Genomic DNA, 23,602 nt, shown 5'->3' on the forward strand with positions numbered 1-23,602 from the left:
CCAAACTCATTTGGAATGACCGTGAATAATGAGGTAATATCCATGACAACCATATGTATATCATTAATGTTGAAATCTATACTCTTAAGATCAGTATAACATTTTCTTAATTTTTCCAAAAAATCTACTGTGTCCTTCAATACTGTCTTGCAATTAGTTAGTAGTGGTTGTAGTTGTTTCTGTAAATATAAGGATATCGGCTCTGTGATCCAGCCTTTGCCGGATACAATCGGCCTCATAGGTGGCTTATCTACATATTTATGCACCTTGGGAACCCCATATAGTTGTGGAACTACGGGGCAAGGAACTGTAAAAAAATGGAATAGTTCTAGTGTTATATCTCCTGATAATTGAAGCTCATAGATGCACATATTTACATAACTTATGCATTTTTTGATATCTAAGGGTGTTATCTGTTTAAATGTGATTTCATCTTCTAATAGCAACATTACTGACTGCTTATACATACATTCATCCATGATGACTATAGCACCACCTTTATCAGCTGCCTTAATGATGATATTTGTGTTATCCTTAAGTTCATTCAGTGCTAAATATTCAGCATAAGTGATATTAAAAGATTTATTATATCCCTTATTAGCATAAAGCTTTCTAATATCTATCTCACATAAATTATGAAATGCCGTTAGAATTGGTGGGTAACTTGGCATAAATATGCTACGTCTCTTACATATACTAGCATCATAATTATCAGTTTTAAAAATTAACTTGAGCGCTATGGATCTAATGAAAAGTTTTAAATCAGTTAGTATATTCACCATATCATCCGCTCGTGTGGGTATGAAACCCAGTCCCTTATTTAATAGAGTAACATGCTCCGTATTCAGCGTGAATGTTGATAAATTGATGATGCCTGCCATTATCTTCTGGCTACTTTGTATGATTTTTTTGGACTATCGTTTTTACGTTTCAAGTCCACATGTAGATTGTTGTTCCTCGTATTTGTTCTCCCTCTCGATGTAGATCTATCTCCGGTTCTTTTTTCTCTCTCTTTTACACGCTCCGCATGTTGTAATTGGAACGGTTTAGTAAAATAGCTAGTCAAAGTTTTTTGTGATGCTAATACATTGTGGTTTGCCTGATTATCAATCGCTGTCACTGCGTGAATGTCTTCCACAACTTTTTCCGAACTTGACGCCCCCTCGTCAGCTAATGATGACATGTTCCGCTTCAAGGCAGTATCCACTTCAATAGGAGGATGGTGTCCTTCAGTCACCGGTGAATTTAAAGGTGCAGTTACTAGTTCAGGAAACATATCCAAAGAGTCTAAGGATAAAGTTGCCGATGTTCGTGTTGCCGAATGCAATGGCTTATCAATAGTTCTATTCAGTTGTACATTTCCATTTGATCTAGAGTTTACAGATGTCTCCTTCTTCGGCCAGGAGAAAATGTTACCCATTTGGTAATCGGATATATCACGGAGCAATTTTCTTTTTTTCACGACCTCCAAACGGTCGTCAAGTGCACTCAGTCTATCCATCATGGAGTTATATACTGATTGCACATTAGAAAAGCCTGGCATGGCTAACAATTCGTCTTCTTTCGAAATAATTTCTTCTTTCAATTCTTTTTCAATGTCTATAAAGAATTTATTCATTAAAAGCATGTATTCTTTACTTAACTGTAGATTTAAAGATTGCCACTGCTTAAGTAATTCCGGGTATGTGTTCCCGTAAAAAGGCATTTTTGTGATTCTTAGCCCTCGAGGGGCTATGCCCTGTTCCATATAGGCATCGAAGCTAAAGCGCTGCCATTGCAGACGCTTGTAGGCACCCACTTTCCTCTCGAGTGTCTGTATGTGTCGTTCAAACTCCAACATATTAATAGTAGTGCCACTTTCCTTTGTTGCTGGTGGTATGGCACTGACCGTTAATTTCAAAAGCGGATTAACTTCCTTTTCAAATAAAGTTTTTAGCCGATTCTGATGTTCCATAGTTGGCTGCAGTAGGCTGTAACAGGCTGTAACAAGACCCAACTTAGTGCAAAATGAAAATACAATGAAGCAAAAGCACTAAAAACAAATGTTCGTAGAAATCCAAGGCAACAATAGTTGAGTTAAAAGACCTTTATAGAATAACAAAGCTTTCAGGTTAAGAAACCCTTTCTCAATGCATTACAACAGGTAGATAAAAAACACCCACATATATACATTGAAAAACAATCATGTGAATATAAATATCATGGTTATGCTACTTGTACAACTAATCATGTGGTATATATAGCAACATGTCAAGCTTGCCCATGTTTCTATGTGGGAAAAACCACGAGAAAACTTAAAGAGCGCATAACTGAACATAAATCTAACATTAGACATTCTAATGAGAACAATGCATTATTTAAACATATTGCATCTAGAGATAGTAGACACTGTTTTAAGTTTCAGGTTATAGATCAGGTCAAAACACCATCCAGGGGAGGTGACTTATCTAATTCACTGGATCTAAGGGAGTATGAATGGATAGTTAGACTTTCAGCAGACACACCCCCTGGTTTAAATGCTACAGTATCTTTAAAACCCATTCTAAACAAAATACAGCAAACTAGATTAAAATAAATTAATAATATAAATTAATAATATATTTTTAAATATTATTTACCTATGTGTTAATATATTAAAATTTTCTAACAAAATTTTTTAGCTATTTTATATATGTTTTTCAGATGAACATTGTTTTATGAATATCAGTAAAATGTTAAATGATTTTAAAGATCATGTGATGGTGGCTGCAGGTCACATGATTGTTTTTCAATGTATATATGTGGGCGTTTTTTATCTACCTGTTGTAATGCATTGAGAAAGGGTTTCTTAACCTGAAAGCTTTGTTATTCTATAAAGGTCTTTTAACTCAACTATTGTTGCCAAAAGATGAATGAATGCAAGCATAAATGAAATAAAGTTTAAAAGCCATCTGAGTTTAGCATTTAGAAGGTAAAAGCTCAAAAGTCATACAATTTACACTCACATTATTTCTGTCTCTGTCTTACACACACACACACACACACACACACACACACACACACACACACACACACACACACACACACTTTAATAAACTAGAATGAACAAAATATAATTTCTTCTCACAGAAACAAAATACCTTATAGTTTATAGGTTCATAGGCTCATTGGTGTGCACTAGGCTAATGGCCCTGGAGCCTTTACAAGCCTAGCCCATAATATTACCCTGGCATCGTGCCACCCAACCTTAGTTCCCAGTGCCTCTGTCGAGTAGAGCCACTGAAGTGATCCCAGGGGTGAATTTTCTATTTCCCATCCACTCATCAAGATTTCTCTTGAAGAGGGCCAGTGAGGTGCTCTGTTTGACATGTATGGGAATATACATGTATGTATATTCCACAGCATGGGCAGTCTCTGGGTTATGAACCTGTCACTCCAGCTTGTTCTGTTGATTGTGGTAATGAGGTTGAGGTCTCTGTAGTGTGTGGTGCGGAGGGATCGGGATTTCTTTAAATGTAACATTTCTATTATACAATGACCCCCCATTAATATTCAAAAACGTGCACGCTGATTGGTCAGCGTGCACGTTGTAAATCCGAATTATAGTAATGGAAAAAGGTCCAGTTGCCCGGACTTTTTCCATTACTATAACTCTTACAGCAACACTGTCTCGCTATGTTAAACCCATTTAACATAGTGAAACGGTTTGTAAAAAGCAACGGAGATCTTGCTTTCTCCGTTCCTTTTTTCAAAACTGTCTCGCTATGTTAAATGGGTTTAACATAGCAAGACAGCTTTAAAATAAGCAATGGAGATTCTCCGTTGCTTTTTTTTAAAGCTGTCTCACTATGTTAAACCCATTTAACATAGCGAAACAGTTTGTAGAAAGCAATGGAGATCTTTCTTTCTCCGTTGCTTTTGCCCACAGCTCTGATGTACTGCATAGGCATATGCATGCGCAGTACATCAGAATTGCCACAGAATACCAGACAGCTGTGGAAGGGCAGCAAGGAGGCATTATACAATGCCATTATTTAAGAAAAGTAATTATTTTTTTTCCTAAATAATGTCATTGTATAACAGCAATAACCCACTTCTGGGTGTGGGTAATGCTGGATTTACCCACGGTTGGCTTTGTTTGGCCACTCAGGCTTCACCCTCATGACCAAACCACACCAACCGTGGGTAAATCCAGCATTACCCACACCCAGGCGTGGGTTATTGCTATAACAGAGCTGGGTCAGACATGGCTTTGTAAGTCAAGCAGAGATAGTCTCTAAGTAGGCGATATGAGACAGAGAATAGTTAGAGTCTTTTGAGTCTGTCCATATAGGACAAGTGTTTAAGGCCTAGGATCCTCTTTGTGAGGTACTTTTGTGGCCTTTCCAGTTGTTGCAGGTGTCTAGTGAGGTACATGCCAAATGAGGCACTGTACTTAATGACTGGCCTAATGAGGAAAGAGTAGAGGGAGATAATGACCTCTTTCTTCCTGGATGCAAACCCCCTAGTAATGAAATGTGCCACATAGAAGGACTTTCTGACCACAGTGGCAATGTGGTGGTCAAAAGAGAGGTTGCTATCAACCTGTGTTCCCAGATCTCTTATAACGCCTTCAGTGTTCAGTGGACTACCATCGATGTGGTAATTCTTGGGAACAGGGTTTTTCCCAAAGGGGATGACGACACATTTTTTGGCATTGAGCTTAAGGCCATGGTTCTGACACCAGTCGTTGGTCTCAGTGAGGCCTTTCTGTAAGATGCCAACATCACTTGGGGAGTTAATAATAACTCCCAACTTGCAATCGTCTACGAACTTTGTCAGCCAGAGTCCCTTTGTGTTGGCCTGGACTTCAGAGAAGTAGATACTAAACAGGAGAGGACCCAGGACCGAACCCTGTGGGACTCCACTTGTGAATGGTTGGCAGTTTGACTTGGAGCAGGTACTTTCACACTGTGGGTTCTATCTGTGAGCCAGTTTGTAATCCACCGAGTGATATAGGGGTTGATGCCTAGCTTAGTGAGTTTTTCTACGATTCCTGAGTGGGGAATGATATCAAAGGCCTTGGCCAGATCAAGGTAGGCTGTATGCACCACCTTGCCTTCATCCACAGCTCTGGTGACTGACTCAAAGAAGTCAACCAGGTTGAGCAGGCATGATCTACCCTTCACAAAACCAAACTGTGTGGGATCCAGGGTTTGGAGATTTCCTATATCCTTGTTTATTAGGTCCATGATGAGGCATTTCATAGCTTTGCATATCAGACTTGTCAGGCTAATGGGGCGATAGTTCCCAGGTCTGTAGTTACTCCTCCTTTGTGGAGAGGGATGATTGTAGCAGTGCACCATTTGGTAGGGACAAAGCCAGAGGTGAGGCTGTGATTGAACAGGGCACATAGGTGAGGTGGCAGTTCAATCTGTAGTTCATGTAGAACACAGCCAGGGATATTGTCAGGTCCCATAGAAGCTGTATTCTTGGCCTTGGACAGTGCTGTTGTAACCTGTGCAGCAGTAATACTGGGTGCCTGGAAGTCTACTGGTGGTGTGATTTATCCTTTGGTGGGGGAGAGAGGGGTAAAGTTGGCACTGAATCTGTCAGCCAGTATATTGGCAATATCTGCTATCTCAGTAGAGGAGGTACCATTGTGCAGTAGCTCAGAGCAAATCTGGGTATTGCTGTGGTGATTCTTTAGATAACTATAGAAGGCCTTGTGGTTGTCTTTACTATCTGATGCAATTCTGTTTTCATAGCTAGCTTTGAAGGATTTGATGAGGGATCTCAACTTTTTGTTGAGGCTGATAAGGGAGTTTTTCCAGTCTTGGGAGTTCACCTTATTTCATATCAGTTTCTTCCTTCTGTTGTAGAGTTTGTTTATGGCAGGGGACCACCAGATTGGCTTCTTTTTTTTTGGAGGAGAGTGTGTTGGTTCTATTGGGTATGGCGAGATCCATGCATTTGTGTACTTATTCACACAGTGCACTGGTGTATGATTCAGCGGTCATGCAACTATTCTCCATTTACATGGGTGTCGTGAAGTTAGCCACCTCTGTTTTTAGGAGCCCAAAGTTAACTTTGGAGAAGTTGTTCATGGTGGTTACCTTTACGGGGGGGTGGGGGTGGGGTGGATTTCCAAGATGATTAGTTTGTGTTCGGATCTAACCAGGGAGGAGTTGACTATTGGTGTAGAGCAACGGTCGCCCATGTTAGTAATGACCAAGTCAAGGATGTTGTTACCTCTAGTGGGGGTAAGAATGAGCTGGTCCAGGGCATTGGAATTAATGAATTCCAAGAAATGTTGGGCAAGTGTATTGATACATGAGTAGTTTTGCCAGTTAATGGAGGGGTAGTTGAAGTCACCCAGTATCAGTGTGTTAGGCTGGACCCTAATATTCTCCAGGGTGCTTAGGAACATGGAGTGTGAGTCTTGGGACATGGTTGGAGACCTATAGCAAGCTATGACCTGAATTGCTGTCTTACCCAATGTTAGCTGCACCTGAAGTATATCTGATGCGTTATGTTGGACTAACAGTCTGGAGGTATGCACATCCTTTATGAATATAGAAACACCACTGCCTTTGGAGCTTTGGTCTATGTTCTGGGGCCAAAAGGTGTGGAATGAGTTAAAGCATGGTAGTGCAAGGATGCTTTCTGCTGCCTTGAACCAGGTCTCTGTTACAGCACAAATGTCAATGTTCTCCATTCTAAGGAGTGCTTTGAGCGAGTGCATTTTGAGATTTAGATTTCTAGCATTGAGCAGCATGACCCTCAGATTGCATTTGTTTTTAGCTGTTACGGTGGCAATTTGGTCTTTGGAACACTGCCTAAAAAAGGCACTATAGGGGTGGGAAGAGCCTTGGCCAGTATCCAGAAGCCCAGGGGTGACAGATGCAGGCCATCTCTTGCAAAGCATCGAGGTCTGTCAGTCATGTCATCTCAGGTAGACAGATACTGGATCCCCTTAGAATGACACCAGAAACTTAGCCAGTTTGTTGAAATCAATAATTTTCTGCTTGTACTGTGGTATCATTCTTGGTGAAGGTAGGAGGCTTCTCAGAGATAGGGTTAAACCCGCTTGGACTACATAATCCGAGAGCTCCTCCATGTCTCTTTTCATGTAGTCCAGGGAGGTACATCTGAAGTCATTCACACTCACATGTACAATGATAGAGTCAAATTTGTACCTGTTGTTGAGGGACCAGAGTGCGTGTGTTATGTGGCAGATCCCGGCCCCTGACAGGCAGCTGACTGTTACTTTCTCCTTATTCAACCTAGTGAGTGGGACATCAGTGTGCCTCACTATCAAGTCACCTATGACTAGTGTGTTGGGCATGCTGTTTTGCCTTAGGGGCTTTGGTTGAGTGGCACACTATTTAGGAGAGTTATGTGTCTCGTGATTAATGTTGTGTTGTGGTGGTTGAGTGTGCTTCTGCCTTGGAGGTCTCTGTTGTTCGGGTAGATTTTTATTGAGAGCCTCCATAAAGGTGGGTGTGTGGTTTGTGTTTTTATGTGAAGGCAGTGCTGGTGTGTGTTCTGGAGGGCTATGTGTTCCATGTGGTGTGGTGCAAATGTTGACCTTCTCCTCTTGACCAGCTATTTTGGTCTTGACTGGAGAGTGCGTGGCTTCCAGTTTGGATATATAAGTGCATTTCTCGCAAGTCTGAGTGTTGGGAGGCAAGAGGAGAGGGTTGTCAGTGTACATGAGGTAGTTGCTGCATTGCCTCAGGATGCCGAAGTTCACCAGATTAATAGGAAAAAGCATAGGGTACTGACCTTTAGACATGCCTGAAGGGGTGGGCATTAATAATAAGTACTGGAGCTGTTTCCTTGTAGAACGTTTAGTGCTGGTAGCACTTTTGTGTGCTACAATAATTGCTACAAGAAGTCTGGTAAAGTGCTAGACTAATAAGCTAGTAAATGTGCCAGAGAGGAGAGAACTAGCAGATCTAAGGGAAAAATTGAAGAGAACACTTTTTGGTACTGCTCAGGAGCTTACAAACAGTCCTGGATACAGCAAATCTGTATCTGGACTAGACTAGTTACAGAAAAGGTGAGAAACAAGTGCAAATGCGAGCTTTTAAACCAGAAAGTTAAATGAGATGGAAAAACTGCCCAGACAGCCAATAAACTACAATTTCTGGGCCAGAAACCACTCCTCTTGTGGTAGATAGGCTACCTAGTGCGTACCACTACCACTGATAAGCTAGAAGGCTTCCCTCTAACACATAAAGGCTTGGGGGGCTCAGAAGCTTACATACAGTCCTGGATACAGCAAATCTGTATCTGGACTAGACTAGTTAAAGGAAAGGTGGGAAACAAGCGCAAATATGGGCTTTTAAACCAGAAAGTTGAAAGAGATGGAAAAAACTGCCCAAACAGCCAATAAACTACAATTTCTAGTCCAGAAACCACTCCTCTTGTGGTATATAGGCTACCTAGTGCTTACCACTAACGCTGACAAGCTAGAAGGCTTCCCTGCAACACAGAACGGCTTGGGGGGCTCAGAAGCTTGCAAATAATCCAGGATACAGCAAATCTGTATCTGGACTAGACTAGTTACAGTAAAGGCAGGAAATAAGTGCAAATGTAGGCTTTTAAACCTGAAAATTGAAAGAGATGGAAAAAACTGCCCAAACGGCCAATAAACTACAATTTCTGGGCCAGAGGCCACTCCTCTTGTGGTAGATAGGCTACCTAGTGCTTATATTAGACTTTCAACTACAAATAGGCTACAGTCGGATTCCTGTCCACACTGCACACAAGGTATAGTATGAGTTGTACACCAACCGAACAGATAACTCAAAAGCAGATAGTTATCTGTTTCTGAATCTCATGAGTGTCAGCTGGTACTTGATGTGCAACAAGTGGTGGAATGAAGAGTCAAAAGCAGCCCTGTGAGCCACTCATTCAAAGAGCACACTGAGTGCTGCTCATGTTAATGCAGTCTAGGTGTGTGTGTGTGTGTATTTATTGATTCGCATTTGATAAATGGGATTTTCAGACTTAGCCTGGTGTGGCTCTCTGGTTATCATTCTTGCTCAGAAGCACACTGTACACAAATGGAGACTGAGGGAATCAAAACCTGGACTGCAGGATGAAGCTTGTTAGCAGATAAACTTAATCCTTTGCACTGTTGCAATACACATATATGTGTCTGTGTGTGTGTCAATATATATATATATATATATATATATATATATATATGTGTGTGTGTGTGTGTGTGTCTATATATATATATATATATATATATATATATATATATATATGTGTGTGTGTGTGTGTGTGTGTGTGTGTGTGTGTGTGTCTATATATATATATATATATATATATATATATAGATATATATAGATTATATATATATATATATATATATATATATATATATATATATACGTGTGTGTCTATATATATATATATATATATATATGCGTTTGTGTGCACATGTATTTATCTCTCTCTTTCTCTCTCTCTATATATATATATATATATATATATTTATATATATATATATATATATATATATATATATATATATATATATATATATATATATATATATATATATATATATATATATGGGTTCGTATCAGATAGTCGAACTTCTGCAAGTTCGACCCTCATATGGTCGAGACCATAAGTTTGAATTTGCAGAAGTTCGAGCGTTTCAACGGAAATCTCTGTAAGGAGAGGTTTCCGTTTTGTTCAATGTGGTGCGATCTCGGAGTTGGTATATTTAAGTAGTGAGGGGTGTGGTGTGCACGGGGGCTTGTCCCCCTGCTTACAACAGTTTATTTTGTTTTCTTTTCTTTTTTTTGTTTTTTATTCATAGTCAAAATTTTTTAACTTCAAACAGGATGGTTCGAACATTCCGTGTTTGAAGTTATTAAACTTCGACTATGTAATATACACCCTATATATATATATATATATATATATATATATATATATATAAAATATAGATAGATAAATATATAAAATATGCATATATAGATATATATATAGATATATATGCATGTATGTATGAAGGTGCTGTATGGTATATAGTACAAGTATTATTACACACCCACACATTTTGCAAGACAGAAGTCCGCAGGGTGAGTATCTTACTGTTCCTGGACATGCAGTAATATCTCTACCATGCCATTTCTATTTTTTGCTCTTCAGCCTCTTTTGGAAGTATGGTCATTAGCTGGGTCTCCTCCATGCCTTCCCCAGGTGATGTTCTCCATGCCTGATTGCATGTAATTGCTTGTATACAAGGTACTGTGTCATCAAAGTCATGACTTATTAGAATGCCTATTTGTCTCTCTGCCCCACCTTTCCAGTCCATGTAAAACCATGGCAAATGGTATCTGAAAAAAGTATGCTCTCCCCATGGTCTTAATTGTAGTGAACTATCCGGGCATGGAATGTGCCATCTAGTAAATGCAGGCTTAACCATTGTTTTGTCTGATGCAGTATCCCTCTTTGCAGTAGTTTATTTACCCTCTACCAGGACAGAATAGGCACAGCTGTGAATTTTGGGGTAGCTATAGTTTCAAGACAATCTAGAACTACCATGGTGTTACCTCTGCTAGTTCCCTTATGTGGCCTTTATTCACACCTGTCTCTGTGAGCATTTGGACTGTACATCGATTAGCTGGTTACACTGCCCATAATAAATATTTAACTTCAATGCCTTGACAGGTCCTGGAATCAGTGGTTTCCACCTTTGCCCATAGAAGCTGCAGTGTATATTTAGGCTGCACCATTGCCCTTATAACCAAGAGTAATGTTGGGTAAACTCTTCTTGTGCTAGCCAGCTACAGATCCCCCTTTTTGCCCATTTACTCAATAGTGATGGACTCCTGATTCCTGTGCATTTAAGCAAAGTACTGGGTGCATGCTTCTTTGTTATATGGTCTCTCAACACTCAAAATAGCACCCTGACAAATACTCATCTATATATTAAAATTGGTACTTATTCTTGAAATAAAATCACGGACTTTGTCTTTTCATTTTCTTCTATTTTCACTAAAGTTTATCTTAATAGCTTCTGAAGTAAGTTTAGAATATTAGAATAAGCAGAATTTAACCTTTAAATAGCGAACACTGTCATCATCAGACATTTTACTTAAAACATGGAGAGCTATGCCTAGATGCAGACAGGCTAAAAACCTCACACATTGCCTCTGATCAGTTTGATGCTGACTGCACACGCATTCAAATACCTGTTAAAGTTATTTTCCTCTTTGTGGTGAGGAAACAGGTTATTACTGACCTTGGGCTTTCACTCCTGCGTCTCATGTATCTCTGGCAAAAAGTACTGAAATCCCATTTGTGCTGGTGCTCCTTCTCCCTATTTGCACCTCAGGCTGTTTCATTCTCTTGTCAGCTTCAAGATGTCTTATCTGCATGTCCATTTCCACTTTTCTCAAGTCAGAATAAATTATGTTTTAAAACACTTAAAACAACAGCAAAACAGCTCTATTTTATATTGTGTTGCCCTTACTGACTCTATATCCCCTTTGACTTCCATTACTAACTATACAACTTCTCAAATAAACACACTAAAGTGTCCAGGACAAAGAATGAAAGACGATACAACATTTCCTTCTTATAATTCCAGTCCAAGTGATTTGCTAAACTCCTCTGTCTTATTGTATCCATCATGTATAAACTACTGAAGCAAGCAATACCTATCGTTTAAATACACAATTCCCATAAAAGTTGTTATTGAAATAAATTAGGAATAACTTCTATTTGTTAAAAGTCATGTACATTTCTAATTTAAAATTCAAGTCAAAAAGCTAGTCATGCCACCACATTCCTATCTACCTGTAGTCACTTTGGTCTTCAACTTTCTATCTCACAGTTTTGAAATGTGTTTACTTGTATATCTATACAATTTGTAACATGTTAAAAAGGAGATAACACCTCTGACTCCATATTCTCCCACTTACAAAACACCTCACATCGGTTTATTTTCTTCAACAACCCTCCTCCATAAACATCTGAACTCACTTAACTGTCATTCATTAATTCTAACTGCATTCACCTGACTGTTCACAGCACAATCCATATTGCCAAAAGGTCAACACCCTTTACAATATTACTGCATTCTAGATGGAATTGTGTGGAAGTGGGGGAGAAGTCCATTATATATCTTCTTCTTCTTTCAGCTTTTCCTAGTTAGGGGTCACCACAGCGGATCACCTGTCTGCTCATGATTGGCAGTAGAGTTTTATGGTGTTGAGTTGCCAGCCTGGCGCCCAACCTTCCACGGAAGGCACACACACTCACACCTAGGGCCAAATTTTGAGTGTCCAATCCACCTACAGCATGTCTTTGGGATGTGGGAGGAAACCGGAGCACCCGAAGGAAACCCACACAACCACAGGGAGGAAATGCAGACTCTGCACAGAAGGCACCCAAGCCGAGGATCGAACTGGAGAACCTCTTGCTGTGAGGTGACAACGCTAACTGCTGCACCACCATGGCACCCAATACAGAATTAAAGTTATACTAATGTATAGCCTTAGTAAAATATGTCTATATCTGCAACACCCAAGCATCCAATTGCTCTTAGTATATAAATAGCAACTTATCTTTTGTTTCTTAAACTGCTGACTTAGAAAGTACAAAATATGTGAGTAACATTTCATAACATCACAGCAGAGAAAGGAATGCCACATCATTTCTTCATGATATAACCACACTACCAGTACAGCTGGAGTTGCAAAAGAGAAATAATCTGTATTAACAACATTGCTTTGCTCGCTTCTCAGTGATTCCATATTAGCTGTCAACATTTCCATACTACCAGGCAGTATTTAAATTGCTGTATGCAAATATAAGGAACATTTTGACCTACCTGGCTAGTATGGAGCCAGTATTTTAGTCTTGGCTTTGTTTTAATTCTTGGCAGCACTAGCCTATAAACAATGTGTTCTCCAAGTGTTGTTAGAAGTGAAACCCCGACTCCAATGCTCAGCATTACAAACAGACCTGAAAAGTGCTTTATTCCCATTTGCAGTGTCTGAAACAAAGAAAGCATTAAAATCAAGCAATTTTTAAGAGTTTTCATTAGCAGTCAATAGACAACCCAATAATACAGTTAATTTTCATTATTTTAAGATACAATTACTTCTCTATTTTATCCTTAATCTGTCATGAATGAATTAATGAATGTGGCATATTTGATTTAGAAGTGAAACCATGAATTGTGAGATTTTTCTGAAGGTTACTATGTACATATTTTAAATTTACATTAATACTTTTTCTTTACACTTCAGCTGTATTGTAGGATTATTATTTTGCATAATTATGGATTCTCTCCATATTGTATCAACATTGGCATCAACTCCATTTTTCCCCATTGAAGATGGACTTTGGATGCCCTGATTCTGAAAGACCTGCTCTGAGTGTAAGTTCTCACTTACACTGAGAGCAAGTCTTGCAAATACATTACTGCAAATGTCTTTTTATGAATGTAAACACGTGTGTGTGTGTGTGTATGTGTGTGTACATATATATATATATATATATTTTTTTTTTTTTTGTGAGTATATATTTGTGTTAACTGAAAATATATTTCATAAACATGGTATAGTAAGAGAAATTACTTAGCACAAACTTTTTCATGAGATCACAAACTTTGAAATTTAAGCAATGACATAAATAATCTGGCTAAGGAAAAAAATGACAAGCATTGGTTTCTGTCTTCTTTTCTATTTCTTCAAAAGGCAGTTTCTTCTTCCTGCAGCTAATGAATGTATATACTTCATTTATTCCTGTACAATGCTAAAGTCAATTCACATTTTTATTTTTTGTTTAGGGAACAAAATGTGCCCTGTGTTGTCTGCAGAAGTAATAGCTGTACTTGTTAAGTCAGTCATGATCGAGCAAGGCAGTTTTGAAGAATTATGTCAAGGTATCTGTTTTGAACAGATCACGGAAGGTAACTATTAATATCACCGCATTGGAGATACTGGCTTTGTAAAAGAGCGATATAAAGTATGCAATCCATTCCTCCAAGAATAATAAAAACATGCCAGTATAATTCTGGTCAAAACATCGTTGACTTATAATATGGATGTTTTATATAATTCAAGGTTCATTTATGACTAAACATAATGCACTTTCTGTCATTTTGCAGAATTCTTTTATTGCTGGTTTATTTCTCCCAGGCATAGATTTTAAAAGCAAGGATTAAAAGTGAACAATTGTATTTTTTTTAGATTGTTGGAATGGTTCACGGTATATTTATGTAAGGAATAAACTGGCAGCTAAAGCCGTTATCATTCAGGTATGACTGCATATATGCAAATTAACAAACTGCATGTACATTATGAAAAAAAATAAAACTTAAGAAATTCTACAAACTAATTAAAGACTAACACTGCAATGCATCATTAGAAATTGGAGGATGTTAATGGAATTTGCATATGAAGGAAAATACATATGGCAATATATCTGTATAGCTAACAGAGGTTTATTTTACTTTATCGAATTGTTAAAAGTTTGAACGTCATATGGTCGAACCCATATGATCGAACTTTTACCAATTCGAAAATGTAAAAAAAAAATTAGGAACACAAAAAAAAACAACCTGACCATTTTAAGCAGGTGGGCAAGCCCACCTGCACCCCCTTGCTTTTTAAATATACCAACTCCAAGATCGCACTACAGTACAGGAAAGGGAAATCTTCCCATTCCACACTGTACGGACATCTCCGTTGAAACGTTCAAACTGTTAAAAGTTCGATCATATGGGTTCGACCATATGACATTTGAACTTTTAACAATTCGACAACATGATATGTACCCAGCTAACAGCATGTGCATTAGATGCACAATTACACTATAATAAGGAAGGGACAAATTAAACAGAAGAATACATACCATGAATTATCAGTGAATAAAGAACTTAAATACTGAAAATAAGTGCCACAATTAAATTAAATAAAGCTATTTGAGGCATATGGTTAGAAATAAAAGCTTGATTAAGTCTGCCAGTTACAGCTGGGAGCTATGTTTGACTGCAAGGTTATGGGAATCTACACTTTAATTTTGGTTATTTTTCTGATTTTGTAGTATTTTCGTAGTAGTATTAGTTATTTCTGTGTAACATGTATTACTTTATGTACTACTATGGGATGAGGGTTATTTTTGATGCATACATTCTTATATTGTGATTTTTAAATGTGGTAAGGGCTTAATTTGCTAATGTTTACAAACAAGGATGCTTACTGTCCTGCTATGAAAATCTTTGCTGATTTGGATGCAAGGTGATTATATTTTGAGCCTAAATGTGATAATTGTGTGAAATGTTTATTTTTCGGGTGTCAGTTTGTTTTATCTGGTAATAATTAATACACCTTTTTACCTATTTCATAACTTAACTTAGGCAAATATAACATTATATGTTTTACTAAGACATGTCACACAGAAATCCCAAAGTTATTGTTAAAACAAAGGTCTGTAAACAGCCTTAATAATAACCTATACATTCTTTCAGACAAGGATACAAGATGCAGAAAACAGAAATGAAAGCTCAAATCTGCTTTCATCAATAAAAGTTTTGATTTGACTTTTAAAATATTGCTGTATGTTCCCCAAATGTTTGTTGTTAATATAAATATAACTATGGAATGTGCCATTATAGTTTAATATATGCTTAGAAAAAATACATAGATATCAGCAATCCAGCAGTTTGGCTTGAATCGCTCCTCCATACAAGAAGCATTTTGCTAAAGCACACCTTCATTACAGATGGCTTGCTGCACTTGAAGTCTAGTTTATTGCTTATAATTGTAATGGAGCCTCTGATTTATTTTCAGTCTTCAGCAGTTGGGATTTTTTTTAATGATTACAAATTCCTACCCCTTCCTCCCTCACCAGTTTTCTGTCATACTTCCTATCTCCTTCACTAATAGTTCTTCATCTGACTGGTGTTTACATAAGGTCAACTAGATATTACATTAGTTGACCAGAGGTTCTCCTGTCGAGAGTTTGATACATCAGACATCCTTGGGAACCAAATGCACAATATTTGCAAATGCTTTGTACTACCCTAATACATATTTTTTTATCTCCATCCTGCAGTTACTGGAGAAGCTTTGCACATTTGCACTGTGCTAGCATTTATCAAATAGAACACTAATTCAACTGCTGACAGCTTTGTTGTTCATCACATATATCATTGTCATGTTCTTGAGTCTCTGGTCAGTGCAAATTATAAATAATTCAACATTGCCTGTTTTTCTGCACATATCATGAATGATGTGGCAAAAATCAAAGTTCAGCTGACAATTAAATCCTGTTTATTTGCAGTTCACTCATTACCTTTATTGATGTAATAATTTACGTAAATTCCTGTATGTATCTTCATTACTGTGCTGGTGTAAATTACATTTATATTATGGACTTTGTGTTAAGGGAATATTGTATATCTGGAGTATTTTTCTACAGATCTTCACTGAAACCGAACTTTCCCTAGTTGGACATAACAAACATGAAAGAAAGAAAAAAGAAAGAAAGAAAAAAAAAAAACATTCACACAATTAAACAGTGGATTAAATTATATTAAAATGCTAAATTAAGGAAATAGAATTATATTTAATTGCCATTTTGACATCATTCATATGTTTGCTTGCCAATGTTATCAGATAAAGTGATCACCATAAATAAGGCCTTGAAAAACATTGTACTATTAGAAGGCAGATCATACATATTACATTGTTTCCATCATAAAAGAACCTCCAACTGCCAATATTTGATATCATCTACTGATAAAATGTGTTAAGCCTCAAGAGTATGTAATTATGAATTGATTGTTTAAACCAACGTAAATGTACACTTGACTGAGGAAAATGAAGAAGAATGCCAAATGAGATTGCAATACAAGCGCTCATCCAATGAATTGATATTGCATGCAAAATTTCTGTTAAATTTGTACAACTTGGAACACTTTATTTCTAAGGCTGAGTCAATGTATATTAAATTACTCAGGACAGAGATTCAACTCTACAAATTACAGAATTAGTACAGATTCAACAATTTCTTTTTACAAGCAAGTAAAATAATTGGAAATGTCAAGCATTTCTTTGGGTAGAAGGAATACTGAAATAATGCCCAAGAATGGGGACCAAAATTATCCTTTAAAGATTCACTGTATGGCATACATATCAGAAATACAACTGCATTATTAAATGACAGGGACAGACTAGGTAATCGACCACCAATAATTATTTGTCCCTGTTTTTCATAATCTGCACAATTCCTCAAGGATGGAATGCAGCAAAATCACCTTTGTAAAGAAAGATAAAAATTTTGAAACAATTTAATATTGCTTTAAGTCACTGTTAGCACTGCCAATTCTGTTCTTTCACCCACTAAACAATATAACTACACGTCTACACAATCCACATTTCTTTTCAAAATGTGTTCAAGTTCCCCATAAAAAAAGTCAACATTTTTAGTTTATGAGGTTGTGAAATACCCATGATTCACCGTAAACCCAAAACAGTTCTTGCTCTCATTTCAAAGCTTATCGTTTCCACATCTTGTTATTGTATTAGAAATATTAAAAATCTGAAAACATTAAAAAAAAAAAAAGACTAAGGAACACTGTCATAAAGCTAGCTCAGGCCATTGCTACTGCACCTAACTGCATCAACAGCCGGCTTAAAAGCAGTTCTTCTAAAATGTAACTAGTAGGACCACTTCTACTTTATATGAAGTGTGAGATTCTTATAGTGTAAGTTGTGACAGTAAAAAATTAGCCATGATTCAAACATAAAAACAGGTAACTGTAAAATTCACAGCTATACCTTTCTAGTTTTTTATGAGGGATAGAGGGCAAAGCACTTGCACTTCCTAATATTTCAAAAGCAATTTCAGACTTAATGTGTACTCCCTGATTTGCATTTGCAGTTTTGAAGTTCTAAGAATTTAAATTATGATTCTTGGTCTTCTAACATGACCCTTAACTGTTCATTTTCATAATGTCCATTTTCTGTACCTAATAAAATAATTATGTGAATATTTCAGGTCTTTCAATTTCATCCACTTCTTCATTTGTGGCATTTATTTTCTATGATTTTTTTTACTTCTGCAAACTGGATACTAACGCTCAGTTGCAAATAGAATTCCAGCAGGTGCACAAACATATGATGAAGAATTAATATGTAAAAACGGTCATAAGTGGTCACATAGTTGTCCTTCCATCCTAAGATATGTCACTTATCACGCTACCTTAGCATGTGACAGAGCTATCAGCATCACAACCATATGTTGCGCTCCCTTTTACATGTACATTGTAACTTTTGCATTGGCTGTTAAAATACTCAGATTCAGAAAACTTTGATATGTGACCAGAATCCATGAGGTGTGCCTTACAAAGATATAGTACATGATGTACATTTCCTGAGGGAGCCCTCCAATCTTTAAAGGCAAAGACTCCAATATACTGCATCCTCATTTGTAACTAGTTTTAAAAAAATCCATCCATCCTTTCATCCATCCATCAATAGCATTGTTTCATAAATATTTTATGAAGTATCATGCAGCCTGGCAGGAAGTAGAAAATCTTCAGTAATGCACGCGTGCATGTGTGGTGTGGTGTGTGTGTGTGTGTGTGTGTGTGTGTGTGTGTGTGTGTGTGTGTGTGTGTCTGCTCAACTGCACTGTGTGCATTTGGTAGGGGAAACACCATCACCATTACCTATAACTGTGCAGTGATCAATTTAGAGATATAATAATAGACTGCTAATAAGATATTGTCTCATTGGGCTTTATCATGTCTTCGAATCACATTATATCACTGTTGTATTATTGGGCACAATGGAGTTGCCTACATAGCACTGGTATCAATACGCTTTTGAAATCTCAGCCATTATCATACAAAGATGTCTTACTTGGATTTAAGCACATTAGCATACAAAGACTTCAGTGTAATTAAAAAATATACAATCCCATGTATCAATCTGTCCCTATATTTAGCAAACAATGGTTATCAAAATTCATTTAATGCAAATTTATTTGTAATGCCAGTAAAAATGGTCTGAAGCTAATTCTATAACATATGGTTATTGTTTTTATCCTGATACTGTTTTCTGAAGGTCTTGTATGGTACATGACAACCTAGTAAGAGTAATGTTTGAGGCAATAATGGCTGCGAAAATATTCTGGACTGTCTATTCTAGGATAAGTGAACTTAAAAAAAAGTTAAAATCTCTACTGCTCTATTTCTTGTCAATGAGAGTCAACACTTTTTTATTTAATTAATTTAATTTAATGTTAAACACTTTGTAAATAAATACAGAAATATGAATATTCCAAACATAAATAATTTTTGAGAAAACAAAATATTTGATTTCGATCTCATATAATCTTGAACCATATTTTTTCAAGTATTTCTCAGGACTGATCTCCTATCATTTTCCATGCAGGCACTTGCTGATTAATAAACCTTCCTTCAGTCCCCTGAAACAAAACGAGACATTACAGTGTGGAAATTCTACTTTTAATAGCTGTAATTACAAGTATATTTGAAGGTCTAGAACTCTAATGTGACCATGAAATTTGTCTTAAAAACATTTTTTCAAAATAATCCCATTTAAACCCCTTTTCCATGAGAATTTCTTGTTTGTTAACTATTGCTGTTTTGGTAGGTAAACTAAATTTTGTAAATAAAATATCATTTTATTAAACAAAACAATATGATCAATTTAACTCTACAAATGAAGGAATTAGAAAGCTCCATATTATTTTAACAAATTTTGACCTAATTTAAACAGTAGTTCCAATTCATTGTCTGATGATTAATAAATGAGTTACTTAAAACAAAATCCAGCATTTGAGAGAACTACTTGAATCAATTCTTAATGGTATCTAAGTTCCATACTTAGATGAAACAATTTTATAATTAATCATATACTCAATAAGTTCTCTAAATTATGTAGCATAAATTTATAATCGGCTTTAATGATGGCAGTTTATCTGAGACAGTTCATAGTAGGTCATCTACTTGAACCATAAACCTAATGTATTTATTAGTTACAGTGATGATATTAATGATTTTTGTGTAATTCATTCCAATAAATGTTCAATAGCTATTATAAATAGCCATAGAGACAGGGAACAAACTTGCCTTGTATAAATGTTTTAGGAGAGTTTACCATTGACATTTATTTGTGCTATAGCATTAGAAGGTAATACCAATAATGCTGATAAACAGGTTAACCACACTACTTTTTGGAAAACATAAAGAAATGTATTATTTTCATCAAACACTTTCAATATGTGTACTGAAGACAAGACTTTGGGCCAGATTCAATAAAGCCTACCCTAAGTGTATACTAAGTGTACATGATATGCATTCAATAAAATTCTTGTCACATTGTTTTTGCTTTCTAGTCACTCAGGAAGACTATGCTAAGTGTATATGTAGTGTACACTTTGTGGTAACCTTTACGAATCCCTGTCAATATTTAAAGCTGAAAGAATATCAGTAGGAAAACTAAAATTAGGAGGAAGAAGATGTGAGTTATGTCTGTGTTGTCTGTTCACTCAGAAGATTGTACACTTAGTGTAGGTTTTTTTGAATCCCGGCCTGTATCTGAAGTATTTATACGTACACTGCAAAATTTAAAAAAGATTGGGTGTCTTTCCATTTTTCACAAAATCAAACTGCTAAATATTTATTGGTCTCTTATTAGACTTTGGTAGGTGGGCATGAACCCATTTAACTATATTCAACTATCTTCCCATCAACGATGGACCTCAAAAGGGAGAAAGAAGAAATCCACAGATTGCATAGCCAAATCCACAAATTTATTTGTTAGCGCTTTCATGCACCATCAATACATGCACTTCCTCAGACAAATAAATTAAAAAAGTAAACTGCTTAAATACAAAAAAGCACATCAATTGACACATTAAACAATTAATTAAATTATATTATTAACCTACCCAAAACTTTGCTAAACACAACACCTAAAAATAACCTACTCCTATAATCATGAAACCTAACTATATATATATATATATATATATATATATATATATATATATATATATATGTAATAATAATAAAACTAGTATTCTCCATTTGAACATATCAAAAATATAAGTTTTAAAACAGAATATTTAGTTTATGTTAAGTATAAATATCATATTATGAATTTTTCCAATATTTAATTTACCTGCTAAAGTTACCATTCCAAGGCTTTTAGTCTAAGTATACATTTTATGGAACACATATCGTTAATACCAGGATAAACATATGCATTCGTGCGTAATTGCCACAGCAATTCTTATTCTTCAAGTTGGAGATGCCATGGACCACCTCTAGGATTCTTAGGAACACTTTGTACTACCACAAACTGAAAACTATGTGTACTACACTCATTAATATGTCTTGCCAATGCATTGGTCTGAATATTTTTAGCAATAGCATAAGCATGTTCATATATACGTTGTTTGAGTTGTCGCTCAGTTTTCCCTAAATAAAATACAGGACACAATTTACACTTAGCTAAATATACTATGCCTTGACTTTACAATTGTATTTATCTTGTATTGAGTACTTGTATCCGTTAATACAGAAAAAAGGCCCTGTTAAAATGTATTTACAATATTTACACCTGCCACATTTAAACATACCTCTAACATTAATATGCTTTTGATGTGGCATCTCAAATAGTCTCTTAAGACTGGGTCCTTTTCTATAAGCTACCAATGGTCTACATCCAAGAACTCTATTTAAAGTAGATTCTTGTGTAATTAGACCCCAGTTTGAATTTAATATTTCTCTAACTTCATGTGAAATGTCATTAAATTGTGTTAAAATGCTGGTTATATATTTATTGTTTTCACTTGTAACCCTCTCACCGTTCTGTATTCTTGGTGTAACTTCATCATTACCTACGTGTACCATGGCCTGAGTATTGATTAAAATAGGGCCCAAAAGTTTCCTTAACCTTTTTGAGGTAATTTCTTGTATTAAACAATTAACCAGTGATGTAGGGTAACCGCGATTAATAAACATGTTATATAAAAAATTACATTCTGTACCAAAATCATCGTCATGAGAACACATTCTTGAAGCTCTGACTAACTGGCCTTTCACCACTCCTCTTTTTTGAAAATATGGGTGGTTACTTGCAAAGTGTAAAAAGGAATTACTATAAAAGAGCTTCCGATATATAGAAGTCCTATAACAGTTGTTATATACGTCTTTACTCAAAGAAATATCTAAAACATTAATTGTTTCATTATTAAAATTAAATGTAAACTCTAAAAAAGATGCAAATGTGGACATAATTTTAACAAAATTTTGGGCATCATCATAACTGCCTTGAATAATAAAGAACATGTCGTCTTGGTACCGAGTGTACCAGACGACTATGTCTTTTAAAAAACTGATGTTGAAAAAGATAAGTACATTCCCAAAAGGCCATCACTGAATTGGCAAAGCTGCCACCCATCAACATTCAGCACAGATAGTGGTGTAAAATTATCTAATACAACTTTCTCAACCTTGTCTTTTAAATAACCAAAACATAATAGCTTTCTTCTAAAGAATGACAGGTGCTGAGATTAAATACACTTTATACCAAGGAGATTTAAAATCAATTTTTTAAATTCGGACTATAAAACAAAAACATGTAAAATAGCAATAATTTCAAATGGTTAAGCACTTTTGCCTCATACTGTGTCAGACTTCTTCAGAACCAAAAATACATACATAACCTTCTGTATACATACTGTATATATCTATCTCTCTCTCTCTCTCTTTCTCTCCTTATATATATATATATATATATATATATATATATATATATATATAAATATAAATCCATTTAGGGGATAATACGCCTTTTACATCATTTAAAGTGGTATTACACAAACAAACAATGGAAAATAACAAAAATTAAATGCAAGCTCAAAATAAGAACCCAAGATGTGCCTTTGCATAAAAAAGTGTATCATTATACAATTTCATTTTAACATTTACACTACCAAGCTCTAATAAAAATGTGGTAGTTCATTAAAAGTATTATATAAACTATAGTACAAAAAGTTTATGTAAAATCTATTTCTTACTGCTAATCACTTCTCATACAACCACGTCAATAAATATTCTTCTTTAAAAGAACCCTGGGAAGCCATATGCCTTGTAAATCAGTTTATTGATACATTACATGTATACTTAAAAATGTATAACTATAAATGTGAAATAGCTAAAACAGAATGTATAATTAATGCTGCCTTTATAATTTGGCAGCCCTCATCTTTAATACAGCTTTATAGAAATGCTTTCATTTAAACCCAGAGGTGTACCAGTAAAGTGACAAACAAGTTCCCTGTATTCCAGTCTGTTCTCCCAATCCCCTCTTCTCAGGTTAATAGTAATTTTATTTATAATGCCAAATACCAATGAAATGAACCCTGGACATATAGTGGAATGCTTGTACAAAGTACTAATCTTATTTTTAGTCAATATATCATAACTAGGCTTTTTCTAAAAGCTCATTCAGTCTTCCTTACATAGAACAAGGAGCAAGTGTTACATTTGGTGAGGTAACAGTGGTTGTAAAAGAAATGATCAGTGGTATGAAATTGATTTTACATAACATTTTTT

At 35.9% G+C, this 23,602-nt stretch overlaps 1 protein-coding gene across 1 annotated transcript in view; it reads right to left on the reverse strand.

The window, feature by feature from the left end:
* The window catches only part of LOC122793186 (glutamate receptor ionotropic, NMDA 3A-like), a 167,934-nt gene that overhangs the window by 65,367 nt on the left and 78,965 nt on the right, over nucleotides 1-23,602 (reverse strand). Inside the window, exon 3 of the mRNA XM_044061009.1 lies at nucleotides 12,827-12,991. Within this exon, the coding sequence (XP_043916944.1) occupies nucleotides 12,827-12,991 (165 nt within the window). The remainder of the gene's footprint in view (nucleotides 1-12,826; nucleotides 12,992-23,602) is intronic.

The sequence above is a fragment of the Protopterus annectens genome, chromosome 2.part0 (assembly GCF_019279795.1).
Source record: "Protopterus annectens isolate FY-2018-M chromosome 2.part0, PAN1.0, whole genome shotgun sequence".
Taxonomy (NCBI): domain Eukaryota; kingdom Metazoa; phylum Chordata; order Ceratodontiformes; family Protopteridae; genus Protopterus; species Protopterus annectens.